This window comes from Oculina patagonica, chromosome 5 (genome assembly GCF_052425735.1).
Source record: "Oculina patagonica isolate OP01 chromosome 5, crgOcupat, whole genome shotgun sequence".
Taxonomy (NCBI): domain Eukaryota; kingdom Metazoa; phylum Cnidaria; class Anthozoa; order Scleractinia; family Oculinidae; genus Oculina; species Oculina patagonica.
In genome coordinates this window covers 9,345,613-9,362,876 of record NC_135762.1, presented here as the reverse complement: position 1 = coordinate 9,362,876, position 17,264 = coordinate 9,345,613, and the positions used below count along the sequence as shown (strand labels likewise).

General features: G+C 41.8%; 1 protein-coding gene across 1 annotated transcript in view; it reads right to left on the bottom strand.

Annotated features, from left to right (window-relative positions):
- Nucleotides 1-17,253, bottom strand: part of LOC144655418 (large ribosomal subunit protein uL22m-like) — a 36,363-nt gene extending 19,110 nt beyond the window's left edge. Inside the window, exons 1-3 of the mRNA XM_078515679.1 lie at nt 17,208-17,253; nt 17,085-17,121; nt 16,167-16,311 (exon numbers count right to left, since the gene is read on the bottom strand). Of these exons, the coding sequence (XP_078371805.1) occupies nt 16,167-16,311; nt 17,085-17,121; nt 17,208-17,223 (198 nt within the window). The 5' untranslated portion in view covers nt 17,224-17,253. The remainder of the gene's footprint in view (nt 1-16,166; nt 16,312-17,084; nt 17,122-17,207) is intronic.
- Nucleotides 17,254-17,264: the final 11 nt, after the last annotated feature.

The following is a 17,264-nucleotide window of genomic DNA, read 5'->3' as shown; positions in this document are numbered from 1 at the left end:
GCTCGGCTCGCCCTGGCTCGCCTCGCTCCTTGTCACAATTTGTGTCCACAACTCCTAATTTACATGTGTGTGCGGAACGCAAGACGCCTTTCTTACCCCTCTCGCGAAACGAGTTGCAAAAAAGGCGTTGGCGGCACCTCTAACGGCCCGCAGCAACAGAGAGCGCCACCTGTGTGCTATATTTATTTTTCAATTGAACAAATATTTTTCTTTAGTATATGCAACAGATGGCTGCCGCAAGATATTCGTCAGAAGTTTTGCAAGCTAAGATGGAGGAAAACCTCCGTGAATTTCAAAGAAACCCCCAAAGAAATTTGTCTTTTTCACTCGCCCACACCGATTTTAACGAATGGCTTAGAGTATGGAAAATGGACATACCCGAAACTGACACAAACAACAAAGATCTTTTAATTTTTGCAAAAAAACACAAAAAAAAGTTTTATGATCTTTTGGAAAGCGAAATTGATGACTTACGAAGCTTAAAAGCAAGCTTTGGACTTGAAGTTAAATTTTCGATACAAAGAGACGGAGTTACGCAACACATGAACCACTATTTCAGTGAAAGAGAACCGCACGTGTTTTCAAAAAACACCAAAGAAGAAATCGAAAAAGAGTTTGTCAGATTTATCGAAAAAGCAAAGGGAGAAATCGAGGCTTGGTCAGAGAGAGGCTCGGGGTGGAAAATTGAAAGAATAGAAATGGCGTATATCAATGTCGCGCGTTATCAGCCATTGAGAGGGGGGAGTTATCTGCCTTTACCACCAAAATTGGCAAACAAAAAAGCAGTTATTAACGTGCAAAACAGGGATAACGAATGTTTGAAATGGGCTTTGAGAGCTGCATTATTTCCGCCAAGAGATGGGAAAAATCCGCAAAGAACAAGCAGATACCCAGTTGACGACGGAATAAACTACAATGGAATCGATTTTCCAACGCCTCTAAAGCAGATTGACAGGCTTGAGGCGCAAAACAACAACCTTGCAATAAATGTGTTTGGATGGGAAGACGACTGTGTGATACCTCTCAGAACAAGCAAAAAAGAAAATAGCATTTCCCGTATAAACCTTATGTTAATTGAGTCAGGATTAATTCAGCACTACTGTTTTGTAAAAAGAGTAAGCGCTCTGCTTTACGATCAGACTAAATCACACAACAAAAAACACTTTTGCATGATGTGCTTGACCGGTTTTACAAGAGCAGACTTGCTCGAAAAGCACGAAAAAATATTGCAATGGAGTTAACGGCAGGCCAACAAGAATCGAAATGCCGGAAGAGGGGAAAAACACTCTTTCTTTTAAAAACTATCAAAAACAAATGAAAGCGCCTTTTGTAATTTACGCCGACTTTGAGGCATTGTTAAGAAAGATGCAAGGATGTAAACGCGAAACGGCCGAGGAGCGCCAGAAAAGAAAAGACCTTGGTGAAGAAGTGAAAGACATGAAGCCGAGTTACACAGACAAAACAGAACAGCACGAGGCATGCGGATTTGCTTACACAGTTGTAAGGAGTGATGGTGAACACGAAAAAACATTTGTGTACAGAGGACAAAACGCCGTTGAAGTATTTTTGAACTGTCTTTTAAGTGAAGAAAGAAAAATAAGATATGAATTGTCAAAGCCAAAACCTCTTGTGATGACGGCAAAAGACTGGGTAAACTTCAAAAATGCAACCAATTGCCACATTTGCGAAGAAACGCTAATGAAACAAAACTTTTTGGACTCTTTGCCAGTTTGGATTGGAAACAAAAAGGAGCTTAATTACTTTGGGCAGATGCACAAAAAATGTTATTACAGAAAGGAAAAAGAGGTAAAAAACCTGGATACCGAAACCCACTATAAGCTAAAAAAGCTTGAAAAAGAAACACACAAATTAGCAGCGAAAAACCAAAAAAACTGCTTAGCGTGCCACAAGCCGCTTATCCAGCCGAACTACAAGGATGTGGTAAAAGACCATTGCCACATAACAGGCAAGTTTCGAGGAGCCGCACACAACATTTGTAACTTTATGATGCGAATAGATCCGAAAAAGGTTCAAATACCAGTTGCATTTCACAACCTGAGGGGTTATGATGAACACCATTTAATGCAGGCAATGTCAAAGATTTCAAAAGAGGCACAGAAAGAGGTAAAATGTGTCGCAAACAACATGGAAAAATACATCACATTTTCACTGGGGGGTTTAAGGTTTATTGACAGCTTGAACTTTTTACCTGGGAAGCTTGAAAAACTTGTAGAAGAGATACCAAAGGAGTCATTAAATATAACAAAGGATAACTTAGAATTTGAAGAAAGCGAAGAATGTTTTGAACTTCTTTGCAAAAAGGGAATCTATCCTTACGAATACATGGACTCATGGGGAAGATTTAAAGAAACAAGTTTGCCAGAAAAAGAAAAGTTTTACAGCAAACTTAACGACGAGCACATAACAGATAAAGAGTATGAACATGCGCAAAAAGTGTGGAAAACCTTTGGCTGCCAGACCCTGGGCGACTACCACGATTTGTACGTTAAGACAGACGTGACCCTGTTAGCCGACGTCTTTGAAAGCTTCCGAAAACTCGGTCTTGAGAAGTACGGGTTGGATCCCGCGAATTATTACACGACGCCAGGCCTTTCTTGGGACGCACTCTTGAAAAAGACAGGGGTGGAGCTTGAGTTACTTACAGACTATGAAATGCATCTTTTTGTCGAAAGGGGAATAAGAGGCGGAATTTCGATGGTAAGCAAGAGATATGCAAAGGCGAACAACCCTTATGTTGAGGGATTTGACCCGAGCCAGCCAAAAATATACATAACGTACCTCGATGCGAATAACCTTTACGGGTGGGCAATGAGCAAGCCGCTCCCAAAAAGTGGTTTCAGATGGAAAAAGGTTATGCCAACAGAAAAAGAAATAACGACAAAAAAAGAGTATGCAAAAGCTGGATGGATTTTAGAGGTGGACTTGGAATACCCGAAAGAGCTGCATGACGCCCACAACAGCTATCCATTAGCACCAGAGAAAAAGAAAATAAACAAAGAAATGTTTTCGCCTTACCAAAACAAAACAATGAAAAATCTTGATTTGCACCCGCCAGACACCGAAAAGCTTGTTTTAACTCTTGAAGACAAAACCAATTACGTCGTGCATTACCGAAACTTGCAGTTTTATCTAAAACAGGGAATGAAACTCAAAAAAGTGCACAGGGTCTTAGAGTTTGAACAAGAGGCGTGGATGGAGCCGTACATCCGGATGAACACAGAATTCCGAAAAGAAGCGAAAAGCGACTTTGAAAAGAACTTTTACAAGCTGATGAATAACTCAGTTTTTGGAAAAACAATGGAAAACCTGAGAAACCGTGTAGACATAAGAATAGTGCGCAGCGACGAAACAAAGAAAATAAGAAAATTAGTTGCAAGCCCATTGTATTCAAGACATGTAATGTTTTCAAACGATCTGGTTGGAATAGGCATGCGAAAAAGTAAGCTTTTTCTTAATAAACCGGTCTACACAGGCATGACCATCCTTGACGTAAGCAAGTTATGTATGTACGATTTTTATTACAACCACCTGAAAAAAGAGTACGGGGAGCGTTGCGAGCTTTTGTATACAGACACAGACAGCCTTTTGCTTGAGATAGAAACAGAAGACGTTTACGCGGACATGGCAGAAAACATTGACAAGTACGACACAAGCGACTACCCGAAAGATCATTCGCTGTTTTCAACAAAAAACAAAAAAGTTTTGGGAAAAATGAAAGACGAATGCGCAGGAAAACAAATTTCAGAGTGCGTTTGTTTGAGGCCAAAAATGTATTCAATAATGACAGAAGACAAAAAAAATATAAAAAAAGCAAAGGGGGTAAAAGAGTGTGTGACAAAGAATAAGATAGATCATGAAAACTTCAAAGATACACTTTTTCAAAACAAGGAAAGCTTTCACGAAATGCACATGCTAAGAAGCTATGCCCACGAGATGTATTCAATAGTGGTAAACAAAAAATCGCTGTCCCCCTTTGACTCAAAGCGATGGATATGTGAAGACGGAATACATACAAATGCTTACGGGTATAAGTTTTGCGAAACAGAACGTTTATAGCTTTTCTGAGCCCAAGGGGCTCAAGCACTAAGTGCTTGGTGGTAACTGTGTATTTGGAGGAATAACAAGCAATTCTTCACGCACGAAGCCGCGCTTTGGACCATCGGGCAAGTAATAAAGAACTGGCTGATTAGGTTTAGTAACAGACCTTTCAATGCTGTAGACTTTTAATGACCAAATCGGATCTGTAGCCCTTTTTACGCCGCCTTCCAGCTCGCCAGGTCGGTAGAGAAAGCGCACATTAACGAGAGAGGGGAGTTTTTTTTCTTTCTTGCCAACAGGTCTTGTATATTTTGAGGACGGTTTTGACGAAACAGCCTTTTCTTTGATTGCAGCAGCAGGTTTTTTTCCAGTAAGACTGGTAACTTCGTTGTTCAGAGCGGTAACAACTTCGGGAAGCCTTTTTACCCACGCTGTCGACCGCTGGCCAGATGGCAGGTTCATCTCGACACCGTACTGATAACCAAACAGGCGCCCTGCCAGTGTTTGATTAAAACGTTCAACAATAGCTTGATCTCTGTGAATGTTAACACGCCCGCGTCTAATATAGGTTTTGTGATTTTCCATTTCTTTGGTAACAGCTCCCATGAATTCGCGACCAGGGTCAACTTGCAGCATCTGTGGCCATTTTAGTGCACTTCGCCTGTAAATTGTCTGAAAACCTTTTGCAACCTCAGTTGAATCTTTGGAGGTCAAAGGCTCGGCCTCTTTGAAACGGCTGGCAACGTCAACAACAGTCAGCGCGTATTTGTAAACTTTTCGCCCTCGCGGCAGTTTGTCGTGTGGCAGAAAAAGAAGGTCCGCCTGGTGGACCGCGTTTGGAGAAGAAACATCGAATTTTGGGCGAGGAACGTATCGTGGTGCCGGAAGGTAGATCTGCCAAAGGGCCTGCTTAACGAGCCACTTTTTAGCAGCATCTTCGGAAACCTTGGCCGCCTCGGCTAATTTTTTTATCGCTGCAATTCCCTTCCAGTAGCCCTGGGGGCTATAGTAGACTTTCGAGATCTTTGCATCCATGTGTATACAAGAAAAAAAGAAAAGTTTAAAGAAACCGAAAGGCAGCGTACCCAAGTGCAAGCGCGCCAGCGCCAACGAACATAAGTTCACCTTGTTTCTGCTGCTCACTTGGCTGATAGAAATCAGAGAACTTGGGTTCTTTCGGAGGAATCATTTGTTTGTCAGGATGTGCCTGGTTGTAGAGTTTGAAAGCGTAGTCTGTGTTCGTAAAGTTTTGTTTCGCTTGCTGTTTGATCTCATTGTTGGTTTCGATCCAGTCGAGAAGCTTCGTGCGGTCGCGAGAGTACTTCGCGTAAGCTGCCTGGTAAGCCTCGAGAGCTTTGTCGTGTCTTTCTTTTTCTTTCAAAGCGGCGTCATCTCCGCCACCCAAAGCTCGAGCAAGATAGTTGCCGCCAATGAAAGCAGCAGCGTTCAAGATAGCTCCGCCAGCCATAATCGCGACGCTTGCCATTTTGTTATTATACTATTCTAATTTTTTTTTAATTGGTTGGGAGAATTTTCTGGTCCTCGAGATACTGTTTAAGTGCAACGCTGCCAGCCATGACGGCTGTGAACTTTACATAGTTCATAAAACTGCTGCTTGGGTCGGATGTGAAGTTTTCTTTTACAACTTTTTTGGCAGCCCAGCCGATTCCGGCGGCGAGACCTGTAATGGTGGCGGCATCCATGAGCGTTTTCACGAGTTTGTTGTCGGACATGGCGGTTCAGTATAAAATAATAAAAAATATTCAATTGAAAAATTTTTTTGTTTATTCTTCACCGTTTTGCGAAGCAAAGTTTGCAACTTCTTCACCAGATTCAACTTCTTTTGTTTTTTTTATACCTCTTTTAAAAATTGTATCCTCATCCTTTTGCACCCGAATAGCGGTTTTAACGCAAGTTTTGGAAAATTCAAACCAAAGTAATGCAATACCAGCCATAGCTGCACCTTTAACAAGGTTGTCAAGAATAAAACCAAGGGACATTGTCGGTATAATAAATGAAAAATAAATGTTCAAAAGAAATTTTTTAATCCATCGGACGGATTCCTCTTTGTTTGCGAGGTCTAATGGCATTTTGGATTGTCGAAGGCGTGTCTGAAGAACGCGTTGCAACCCTTCCAATACTTTCTGCTGTAACTGGTGTGTCATCAGTTATAAGAGTTGGCGGAGCTTTAAATGTTGGACTTCTTTTTTCGTTTATAAAGCCTTTTATGTCTTCGCGTTTCACATAAGTTGTAACGATTGCACCGCCGATACCAAGCAAAGATATCCATTGATTTGTGGTGAGACCGCTTGATTGCGGCTGAGCCTCGGGCGGAGCTGGTTCCGTTACGTCCGGTGGTGTTGCATTTCGCTTTGCAGCAGCAGATTTCTTTTCCTTTTCTTTTGCAATTATTGCAGCAGCCTCGACAGCAGCTTTTTTCTGTGCTTCACGAGCCTGTTTTGTTTTTTCAGCTGCAAGCTTGCCAGCAGCAACTCGCTTTGGATTTTTGGCAGGCTTTGTTGCTGGAGTTGTTGAAGTAACTTGTTTCTGTTCTTCTTGAGCGATCGGAGTTGGTTCGAGCTCGGCCATTTATAATAAAAAAAAATAATATTTAAATAGAAAATTGCTCAGCAAGATTTTTTGCTAAGCAATTGCTAAGCATTGTTCAGTAATTACTTAGCATTTTCTTAGCATTGCTCAGAAAAATCTTCAGTAGTGTTTGTGTCCGCATCTTTGGAAGCACCTTTGGTTTCGCACAGCGAAGTGTGCGACTTTGTAGCTTCGTTTAAATCAATGTGCTTTGTTGTGATGAGCGCAGCATTTGCAACGGCAAGAAAGCGGCCGCATTTCAAAGCCAGACCGCCTGCCAAAGTGGACAGCTCTTTGCTGATGATGTAGTCGTTTTTGAGTTCCTTCTGATAATCATTGACGTCCTTGATATTTACGGCCATACCAACGACTTTAGTAACAAGAAAAATAAAGCTGTCAATCAAGCTGTCGGTTGTTTTGGATCCAACGTATGCCTCATATCTCTTTAAGTACTTTTCAACTTCTTTATCTGTCAAGCGCTTCACCTGCTCGTGTGTCAGTTGCACACCGATTGCTTCTTTGGCTTTTCCTGTTGAAACAAGGATTGCAAGCTGTTCACGCAAAGCAGGAATGTCAGGGCCTTGAATGAGTGCCATAGCGCTTTCTGTACTTTCTGGTTCAGCTCCTAGCAGTTCCATTACGGAAGCTAATTCTTGTTCACTTGCAGCGCCCTTGACGCTCTCGGGAGGAGAAGTTGCGAACGGGTCAGCCATTTATTACTCTAAAAAATATGTTCAATAAGAAAATTTTGTGCCGTAAGGGTGGCGATGAGAAATGACAAGATGCGAAAACTTATTTTTTTTAGCTTTAAAATGATTTCTTTGTAATCCTCATGGGCAAGTTCGCCAGCGTAATCCTCAAAGATTGCCTTCGTGGTCTTGGCAGAGGGGGTGTAAAAGAAAACGATTGCCGCAACATTTTCGCGGAATGAGGATGTTATGCTTGTCAATTTTTGAGTTAACACCCATATGCTCAAGCCTGCGTGGCGAGCAGAGAAAGCAAGATTCACCAACTCCCCTGTTCTTCCTTTTACATCTTTCGAAGCAGCACAGTCGTCGAGGATGATAAGCGTGTTCGTACCCTCAAAAAGAAATCTTGAAAGCCTTAACCAAGATTCCACCTCGTGCTGCTCGCAAATGAAAACAAAAAATCGAATATCTTCCTCAGCAAAGCGATAATAAGTCTTGTTGTGCTCGAAAGTCGGGCATATGAGCACTATGTAGTCAAACTTGCCTCGGAAAGGGCCACAAAGCTGATTGACCACGTACCTTGTTTTTCCTGAGTTCGTTGGTCCAACAATGAGAGCGTTGAAGGGTATATTGGCAGGATCCATGCTTCGCTTTGCGAAAGCTATATCAAAACTCAACACTTTCTAATTCTTTATTTACAATAGAAAATTGTGCATCAGCGATAGCGAAAATGTAGCATTTGACATTCCCTGATCCTGTGGCTGTTCTCTGTATCTCTAAATTAACGCCATCCTTTGTGTTCACCAAGCGGAGCCCGCTGCCGTGCATGTTGTTGTCGCTCATGGAGCGAAGGTCAATGAAAAGCCCGAACTTTTTTTCTGCATAAAACTTTGTGGCGTTATTAAACATTTTTTGGTCTGCTTTTTTGCCAAAGAACCTGAGAACTTCCTCCCACATGTCTCTTCCTTCAACGCCCTGACTGTACACCTTATTTGGAACGCCGTTCACGCTGATTTTTACATTTGTTATGTCAGGGTTAAAGAAAGATTCTGTATCTCTTGCACCTGCGGCGTGGGGTTCAGGAAAAAGAAGTAGAAGTCCCTTCAAGGAGCGCTTTGGGACGTTAATGCTTTCGTTTATTATCGTGTCAGTAGCTTTTTTTACTGTGATCGTTTTGTAATTGTGCACATGCTCGTAAAAGAAACTTTTGCCGTTAATGTAAGTGCTTTCTACTTCTCTTGCAAGTTCTTTGTGATAAATAGCCTCGTATTCGAGTTGGATGTCAGTTAGCTCATACCCAAGTTTTGATGAATCTGTTCCTCTTACAACCACATTTGGACTGTTCAGTTTTATCTCGAAGACAAGCTCGTCTGCGAGTGCGCGCGGATAGAACACGCCATGGTCTCTCAAAATCTCGTGATCAAGCGGGATACGATACTTGCTTCCATAAACTTCTGCCAGCTTCTTTTCCGCGTCAACTCCTGAGGTTTTTTTGTCACCAGCGTTTGAACGGATTTTGCATAAATCCTCGGACTGTATACCTTCAAGAAACATGTTGCTGCGCTTTTCTACCGGCAGAAAAAGGTCCTCGAAAAGTTTGTAGACGTCGTAAGCGTTCGTATCCTGCAGAATATCTCCTGCAAACTTGACCACCATCCTTGAGACAAGCGCCCGGGTGACGTTGTTTACGAGAAAGTTGTTGGCATGGCCGCTCACCGTCAAGTTGAACACAAGAGCCAGGGAGCCTGGCACGAGAACGACGCCTTCTTCAAGCTTCGGCACAGCAACTCTCAGAATTTCTTCTGGAGACGCTTTATTCGGGTTAAATGTAATGCGATGTCGCACTCTGTCTGCCTTGAGCGCGTTTGGTGTTTTCTCTTCGAACGTTGGTCGGTGTCTTTCGCTCACGACAGCCATTGTATATTTAAATTAAAAAATGTATTTATTTAATATAACATGGCGGCAGAAGGTGGCTTTGGTGACAGAGATCCTCTTTTGGAACATACAGGCGACCGTGACGACCGTAATGACAACGATGACAGCGATACAACAGGCCCATTCCAACCTGGAGGGGCATCAACGCCCGGACCTAGTGAAGGAATACCTGGGAGAAGAACCACAATGAATAGGCCGGACGAAACAACAACGATGTTTCCTGAAATCCCCGACGATAGTGCGACAACAACCTTCACTGCTTCGAGTTATCTTGACAAAGAGTTTCCATCAGCTGACAAATCAAAGATTAAATACAAAATAGATGGAAATGGAAGGCTGCAAGTCGGGTTAATTAAACCAGGTAAGCCTTATTATAATTTAACAACCAAAATTCAAGGCAAGGAAGAATACCAGATAAATATAAGACTTCCCAAAGAAGTTTTAAAAGCCCTTGGTCCAAGTCGTCGATTAACTCTTGAAAATGAAATAAGAGGTCTTTCAGAAGGCATCAATAACAACAAAAAAACAGCAGAAGATAACAATGAAAGCCCGGAGGAAAGAAAAAAGCTAAAGAAAGAGCAAAACTACAAATTGAAAGGCGCACTGATCTACAGAAAGAATTAGATCGGTTGAAAAAAGTAGAGTACGAGCCTGTGATTGGGGTAACAATACCTTTACAAGAATTCCAGCAACACGAAACAGAAAGGCAAGAAAGGGAAGTGGAAATACAACAAGAGAGACAAGAACAAGAAAATATTGCAAACGACGAAAACAGGCCACAAGCAGAAAGACAACAAGCTCGCGAAAGAGTTGATAACTTGAATCAAGAATTTAATGAAATAGAAAATGAAAGAGAAGAAGAGATCGAAAGATTGTCTTTAACAGACAAATTAAGAGAAAAGGTAAAAGCGATTTTCAAAAAATATGGCTTCACCGTCACAGCAGTTTTGCTTGCCGTTGGCACGACTATTGGCGTAATTCTGAGTTCTCTCTCAAACGGTTTAAAAGGTTTAGCAAAAGGTGTTGGTGACGGTCTTCAGACACTTGGCAAAAAAATTGCAAGTATTCTGCCGGGCCTCCTTGGCTCGATCGCCAGTTTTGTGTTTCGAACGGCCGGCCAGGTGATCAGCTTCCTCGGCAAGAATGCTTGGCTTTTGATTGTCGGTGTTGCTATCTTTCTTATCGAGCGAGTTACAAAACGAAGCGAGCGCTAGAGGGCGCGAAGCGCCGGTGCCCCTTGGGTACCCTCAAAGAGCTCGGCTGACTGCAAACGCAACAATAACGGCACCAGCAATAAGGTAGGTCTTGTTTTTTTCGTGTGCTGTATCTTCAGTGTCTGGCTTCTGCTTTTCGTCTGTTTTTGTCACAGTACCCGCTGAAGGCGTATGTGGCGCCGGCTCTTTTTTTGCAGCTTTGTGAATCGGGTTTGACGAATGACTTGTTGGTCTATTAACTTTTGATGGCCCACCGCTCATACTTGTTGCGCCCACTTTTTTTGTAGCTTTATTAACCTCATCATTCACTCCTAATTTCATCCCAACAACAGCCTGCTTAAGCTGGTTATTGTAGCCAACAACGCTTTCTGTGTTTATCACCATTCGAGCGGGCATCAGCCAGGCACCTGGGCAGACTGCAAGGTTAAGCCGAACCTTAGCTTCGTCGATGGCTAGTTGGTATCTTTGGACCGACTTTGCCAGATCAGGTTGCCTTATAGCGTCTTCAACCAACACGAGGAACTCACTTTGCGCTTCCTTTGCACGGCCGCCTGTTCCAAGTATGCTACTTCGAACGTTCACCTGCGAACCGAGAATACAGTAGACAAAAGCCTCTATCGACTGGTTTACTCTCGACAAACCTGCCTGAGTAAGCCCTTCAGTGCCGTTAGGACAAAACCAGTCTGCCTGTGCATATGCAGCGTCGTCTGGCTCGATGTATTGAATCAAGTTACCTTTGCTTGCAGTTCCACCTTCATCCGAAAATTTATCGTAATCGGGGTATTTTGCCCCAGAATTTTTCGGACCAATATTTGAGATCCAGATATAAACGTTACCAAGTCCGTGGTTTGCGCCTGTTGTGAAACGGAAATCGCTTGACGGGTCGACACCGAACTCAGCACATATTCTTTTGTACGAAGCCACGTCGTACTTGTTGTCGAACTGGCTAAAAGTGGGGTCGCCTGGCAAGGCGCTTACGCTCTGAATTCCCCCCATCTGAAACAATATTCGCCTTATCGTGAAATAAACGTGAAAAAGGTAAAAATTTCGCACAATCGGTGGCAAGCTGAGAGCTGAGTGCTCTTCATCGAAAATATCTCGACTTATACCGCAGCCTGTTGTCGCGCACCATACCGCAAAGTTAAGTTGCTGTGGCCAATAGGCCATATTTTGGCTAGCAAGCCACCTTTTTGACTCTTTTCCTGATGTATGCTTCAGTTTTGTTTTTTGAAAAATCTCTCTTAATTTCGTTGTGAAATATTGGTCTGGTGTGACGTAGATGTTTATTTGGCTGTTAAATATTTTTTTCAAACTTGGTGCGGCTTCGTGAAATCCAACAGCTGGAATTGGCAAAGATGAGCCTTTTGCGCCGCTTGGTGACAGCTGTTGTGGAAAACCGCCTGAAATTTGATTCACCCCCAGTGCTTTTTTCATCTCTGGGCTCCAATATTTGCTGTCAGAGCCAAAAACATTTATCAAATGGCCTTGCCCTGCCTTGTAATAAATGTCTGCCGTTGCTGTGTGGTTGTACGCGAACTCAACCTGTGCAACAAATTTTGTTCGGTCAGCGTTTGGATATTTTGCAAGAAAAGGTTTCCATGCATTGTCTTTTGCCGCTTTAGAAATTGTAGTTGCTTCTGGGGTTTTCATCCACTTCATAAAACCTCTTGTTTTTGCATCCATGGTCCTCTTTTATATTAAACATTTTTTATTTTTATTTAATATAAAAATGGTTGTGCTGACTGTTACCACAAAAGAAAATCCGAACACTGTTTATTTTGACCAGCCTATTCCAAAACCAAGCTATATCCGGCTTTTAAGTTGTTCTCTTTACAACAGCTGGAATAGTTTGGAAAAGGATGGAATAGTTTTTTATAAACAAGTGAACAAGGAAGAGAAGGCGCGTTATATACGGCAAGGAAACTTCTCACTCGATGACATTGGGAGTATTTTTGAAAAAGGATTTCCAGAGAAAAACATGTTTTCTGTAACAAAAGGCATTGCAGGTCGTTCATTGATAATAAAAGCAAAAGAGCCCAATTTAAAAGCTTTTGGACTGAACGAAAGTCTTATTAAGTTCTTTAATTTGCCTGGGTTTGAGAATTACGCAAGTATTGAAAAGGAATTTTTTGAAACAATTGAGGTAAATAATGTTTCAAATCCTAAAAATTACTTCATCAACTGTGACCTTATCGACAAGCAACAAAGCTTGCTAAATGGTAAGCCATCAAGCCTTTTAGCGTTTTTTGACATACGTGGAAAACCGTATGAAAAAGTTTATTACCAAAATACACATTTTAACGTCTTGCGCGACGTTTCTGCTGAAGAAAATGTATCATCTCTGACTCTTTCGATTAGAGATGAGAATGGAAAGCCATTCGATTTTAACGGCACAAATCTTACATATGAGTTGGAATTGAATTAAATTAAATACAAAAATAACTTTTATGTATACGAGACCATGTCATCTGCTAATGTTCTCCCGAGTGCCCCTGCTTATGGTGATCGCGAAGAAAACAGCGTAAAACAAACACTGTATCCCGCTTTGCCAAATCAACCAGAAAACTTTAGGTTAACAAAAATCAATCAAATTTGTTCAGAATTTGACAAAGAAGTTGCAAAATACCGAGCTGTTTTGAAAAAGTATAAAAAGGTGAAGTCTTTTTTTCATTATTCCGCAATTTCAATGGGTGGTTTGTCCAGTGTTCTCTCTGCTTCCAGCCTTGGAACAGCGGTAACAGTCGTTGGTTTGCCGGTAAGCGTTCCTCTCGCAGCATGTGCTGCAATTACAGGCGTTTTGTCAGCCGCTTTCACTGGAGCGAGCAAAAAACTTGAACCAAAAATTTTGAAAAATAATGAAATTACTTCGCTTGCTGTTGCCAAACGTGAAACTGTCAATAGACTTGTTTCTGCCGCTCTCATTGACAATAAAGTTGATGACAAAGAGTTTCAAATTATTTTGGATGAATATTCTCGTTACATGGCCCTCAAAGAGACTGTTCGCATGCACCTTACAAAAAATTTAAGCCAAAAAAAGTCATCCCCACAGCCTGACATTGAGAAACTGAGACAGGAAATTCGACAAGAAGAATTAGATAGGTTAAAAAAAAGAATATCAGCAGAGTCGAAATCAGATTTGAGAAAATAAACACTGGATTTAATCTGAGTGTTCAGAAAAATAAAATTAACGCATGACACAAATCGTGACATTGTGTTACACACAGCGTGACATTGTGTGACACAGAGCGTGACAGTCACGCGTGACGTTGCGTGACAGGTCAAACGAAAGGGCAAAACCCTGGTCGGGGGGTGCTCGTTGGCTGTTTCTTGCCTAGCCCCGGCTAGGACTTTTTCCCCGCCGCTGACAAGGCGGCTGTCCCACATTTTTACCTCTGCCGAGGTTTGAAATCCCGAGGAATTTCTGAGCACCCCCACGTTATCAGTAGGGCCGAGGCGGGTTCACCCAGGGGTATCTCCCACTGAAAGGAGTCCCCCTATACCCCGTAATTCACCATCCGCACAAGCCATTATAACAGGATTCAAGTGGTTGGCCATCCACTACCTCCCTTGACTTCACCAGAATTTGTGAACTAACAAAAAATTACGGCCGCGTTAACTTATATATAGTTCACTTTGTCACGTTTTTCACTTGTGGTACCCTTTCACCTATTTTGAGCAAGTACGCATGCGCTTTTGGGCATCAGGATGATGTCATCATTAATTAGACACTTGGTAAAGTTTGGTAAATAGGCTAAAATGTTGGTGCTTTTCCAAGCGATTTGCTTTATTTTAACCGAACTTTCTACTCCCGTTTGGCAAAATGAGGTCAGACAGATAACATATCAAGTCGTGGAAGCAATGCTTGAAGCAGAAAAAAAATAAACAGGCCCGATTGAGTCCGATGTTTCGGGAAAGTTCTTTCGATCGATCGTTAAACTTCTGTGATCAAATCCTGTTATTTCTCGATTTCTTCTCTTCGCTTCACTTCGCCAGCTTCTGTGGGGGCACAAAAAATTACAGCGCGTTAACTGAGCGTATTTTTTTTGTAATATCTGTTCTGTTTCGTTTTTTATCGGCCCAAACACTAAATCCTGATTAGGCCGCCATGTTTCTTTCTGCTCGTCCAAGGGCCTGAGAACTAGAAATATGGTTTCCAGGCTCTCTCTGAAAATGTCACGCAACTCACGTAAGTCGCTCGCGATTTTGCGTGCCGCTAGCAGGGCAACCATTTTTTTGTGTCTGTAAACGGTCAGAAAAAATGGTTTTAGCGCGTTTAACGTTAGCGAAGGTTTTTTTAATGTTGTTTTCTTTTATAAAAAAAAAGTCGCAAGCTTAAACCTTTTTTGTCAATTAAAGGTTCGTCGCCCTAAAGTACAATGGTTGGTTTAAATGATTGGTACGAAGTTCAGTCTGTCGGCTCTTCTTCCGGCAGTTAATTAATTTGTTTACCCATTTTTTTTGCTTTTTCTTTAGTTCCATTTCCACGACTGCTTTCCAGATTTTTTTGTTAGCTTTAGCCAAGATTTGCTTAGCGATTTCAGTTTTTTTTGCCTTAAATTTTCCGGAATTTTTTCAAAATCATAGACATAGTCGTACACTTCTCCTAACCTCAAAAAAGCTTCATGATATTTTGTTAAAGTAAGATAATCCAACGATTTTTTTGGTAAAACTGTCGTTATTGGAACAAATTCTTCGTTTTTTTCACTGTTGGGTAAGTCTTCACTTTTTCCAAAAAGTTCTGGTTTTTTCAGTTTCATACTTTTTTTTAAAGTAAAGTCTCTTTCCAACAATTCTTCAAAAATTTCTTTGCTAAGCTCTTTAGTTTTCAGTTTTGAAATTGCTACAACCAAGCCGTGTATAAATTTTGTCATGTCAACACTTACATATTGTTGTAAATATCGATCAAAAATTTTTTCGTTTTGGATGTAAAACTTTCTCGTTCTCGGTCCTTTTGGTTGAAAAACATCTCTCGTTGGCTCCATTTACCCTGAGGTGTTATTTGTTCAATTGAAAAATAAATATAGCACACAGGTGGCGCTCTCTGTTGCTGCGGGCCGTTAGAGGTGCCGCCAACGCCTTTTTTGCAACTCGTTTCGCGAGAGGGGTAAGAAAGGCGTCTTGCGTTCCGCACACACATGTAAATTAGGAGTTGTGGACACAAATTGTGACAAGGAGCGAGGCGAGCCAGGGCGAGCCGAGCGAGTTGTCACGGTTTGTGTCACAACTCCTAATTTACATGTGTGTTAATTGTTATTGTGGAGTGTTTTTTGAAGCTGTCTGAAACTGGAGGAGGGTTGGGTTGGGGGAGGGGAGGGGAAAAGGAGAGGGGGGAAGGATAGTGCATTGTCCAGACTCAAGCTGAAGGGGTCCAGTTTGAGCCTGGCTAGTGTAATTGTTGTGTTTTCTGGCCTCTCTACACCCAGGGCTAAATTATAAATATCAGCACCAATGTATTGGGGAAACTGGAGAAAATGCTAGGGGTGACCTACATGTATGATAGACTGGCACAAAAAAATACCGGACAGAACTCTTTGTTTCTATGGATTCTGCACCAATGCGTCTTCAGGCTCCTCAGGCAAGGGCTGGAATACCCTTTATGTTTTGTCTTGCACCCAGTTGACTCTTGTAATTTGCTGATTGTTAAGTGTGTATGAGCAACAGTATCAGCCAAGTTCAATACCTCTGTTGGTGGTTCAGGTATTCCCTTTTCCTCCTCAATCTCAGATTGTGTCTTCCCCCATAACTCCCTAGTGATTGAGAATGTCGCTGGACGCTGCGCACTGGTGTGTAATTTGGAACACAGTAGTGGCCGCAATGTCAAGTTCCTGTTTGATAAACGAGAAGGAGTTGACTGTCAGGTGTACATACAAAGCAATACCCCTTTGTGGTTGTGCATGATCTCGTCATTTCAGTTCATTCTCAGTGCAAAATCCTGTGAATCTCACAAGTGATGCAGACCTCTCAAGTCTCACCATTTTGTCGTGAGACTCACGGTTTTCACTTCAATCTCACGATGAGAAACATAAATCTCACGGTAAACAGAGTAACAAGTCATTTGATTAGCGCCTGGTTTTAGGCCTCTTTCAGTTATTTTTGTCCATCAGTTGATCAATCTCCCGGTTTTTACTGAAATCTCCAGATTTTTTTACCTCAATCTCCAGATTTCCAGTGCTTTGAGGTTGAGAGGTCTGAGTGATGTAAAACAAAGAACTACCAAGACAACAAAGAACCTCTAAACAATAAAAGGAAGGAAAACAATAGCTCCATAACGAAGAAAAAATTCTCAAGTTTTAACACCGAGGTAACCCGTTAATTCTCTTTGACTTTATAACACTCCTACCCTACTCCCCCCTCTCCCATAGCAAGTTACATAATTAGCTAATAAAAGTACGCATGTACGGATTAAAGGTCGGGGTTGCGGAGTAGCAGCTATTAAGTGTTTTGTTTCATACGTAATTTTTAATGATAACTGTTCCATATGAATCTAACGCCACTTACTGCAGTCAATGCTTAGCTTTTACTCCGAACAACTCGGCTGAATTTCATCTGATTTCGTAAATATCGAACTGACAATAAGCTCAACAGCAAAAACACCTACCTCAACTGAAATTGTACGACTTTCAGGAGCCCTTCGACTGTAACACAAGTAAGAACAGATTAGAACGTAGAAACGACTCCTTAAAATAGCAAATATGCCTCGAATACACCAAAACACATGTACCTCTGGAGGCGGCCATCTTGAAAAACACCACAACTAGTGCCAGTTCTCTCGCAACAT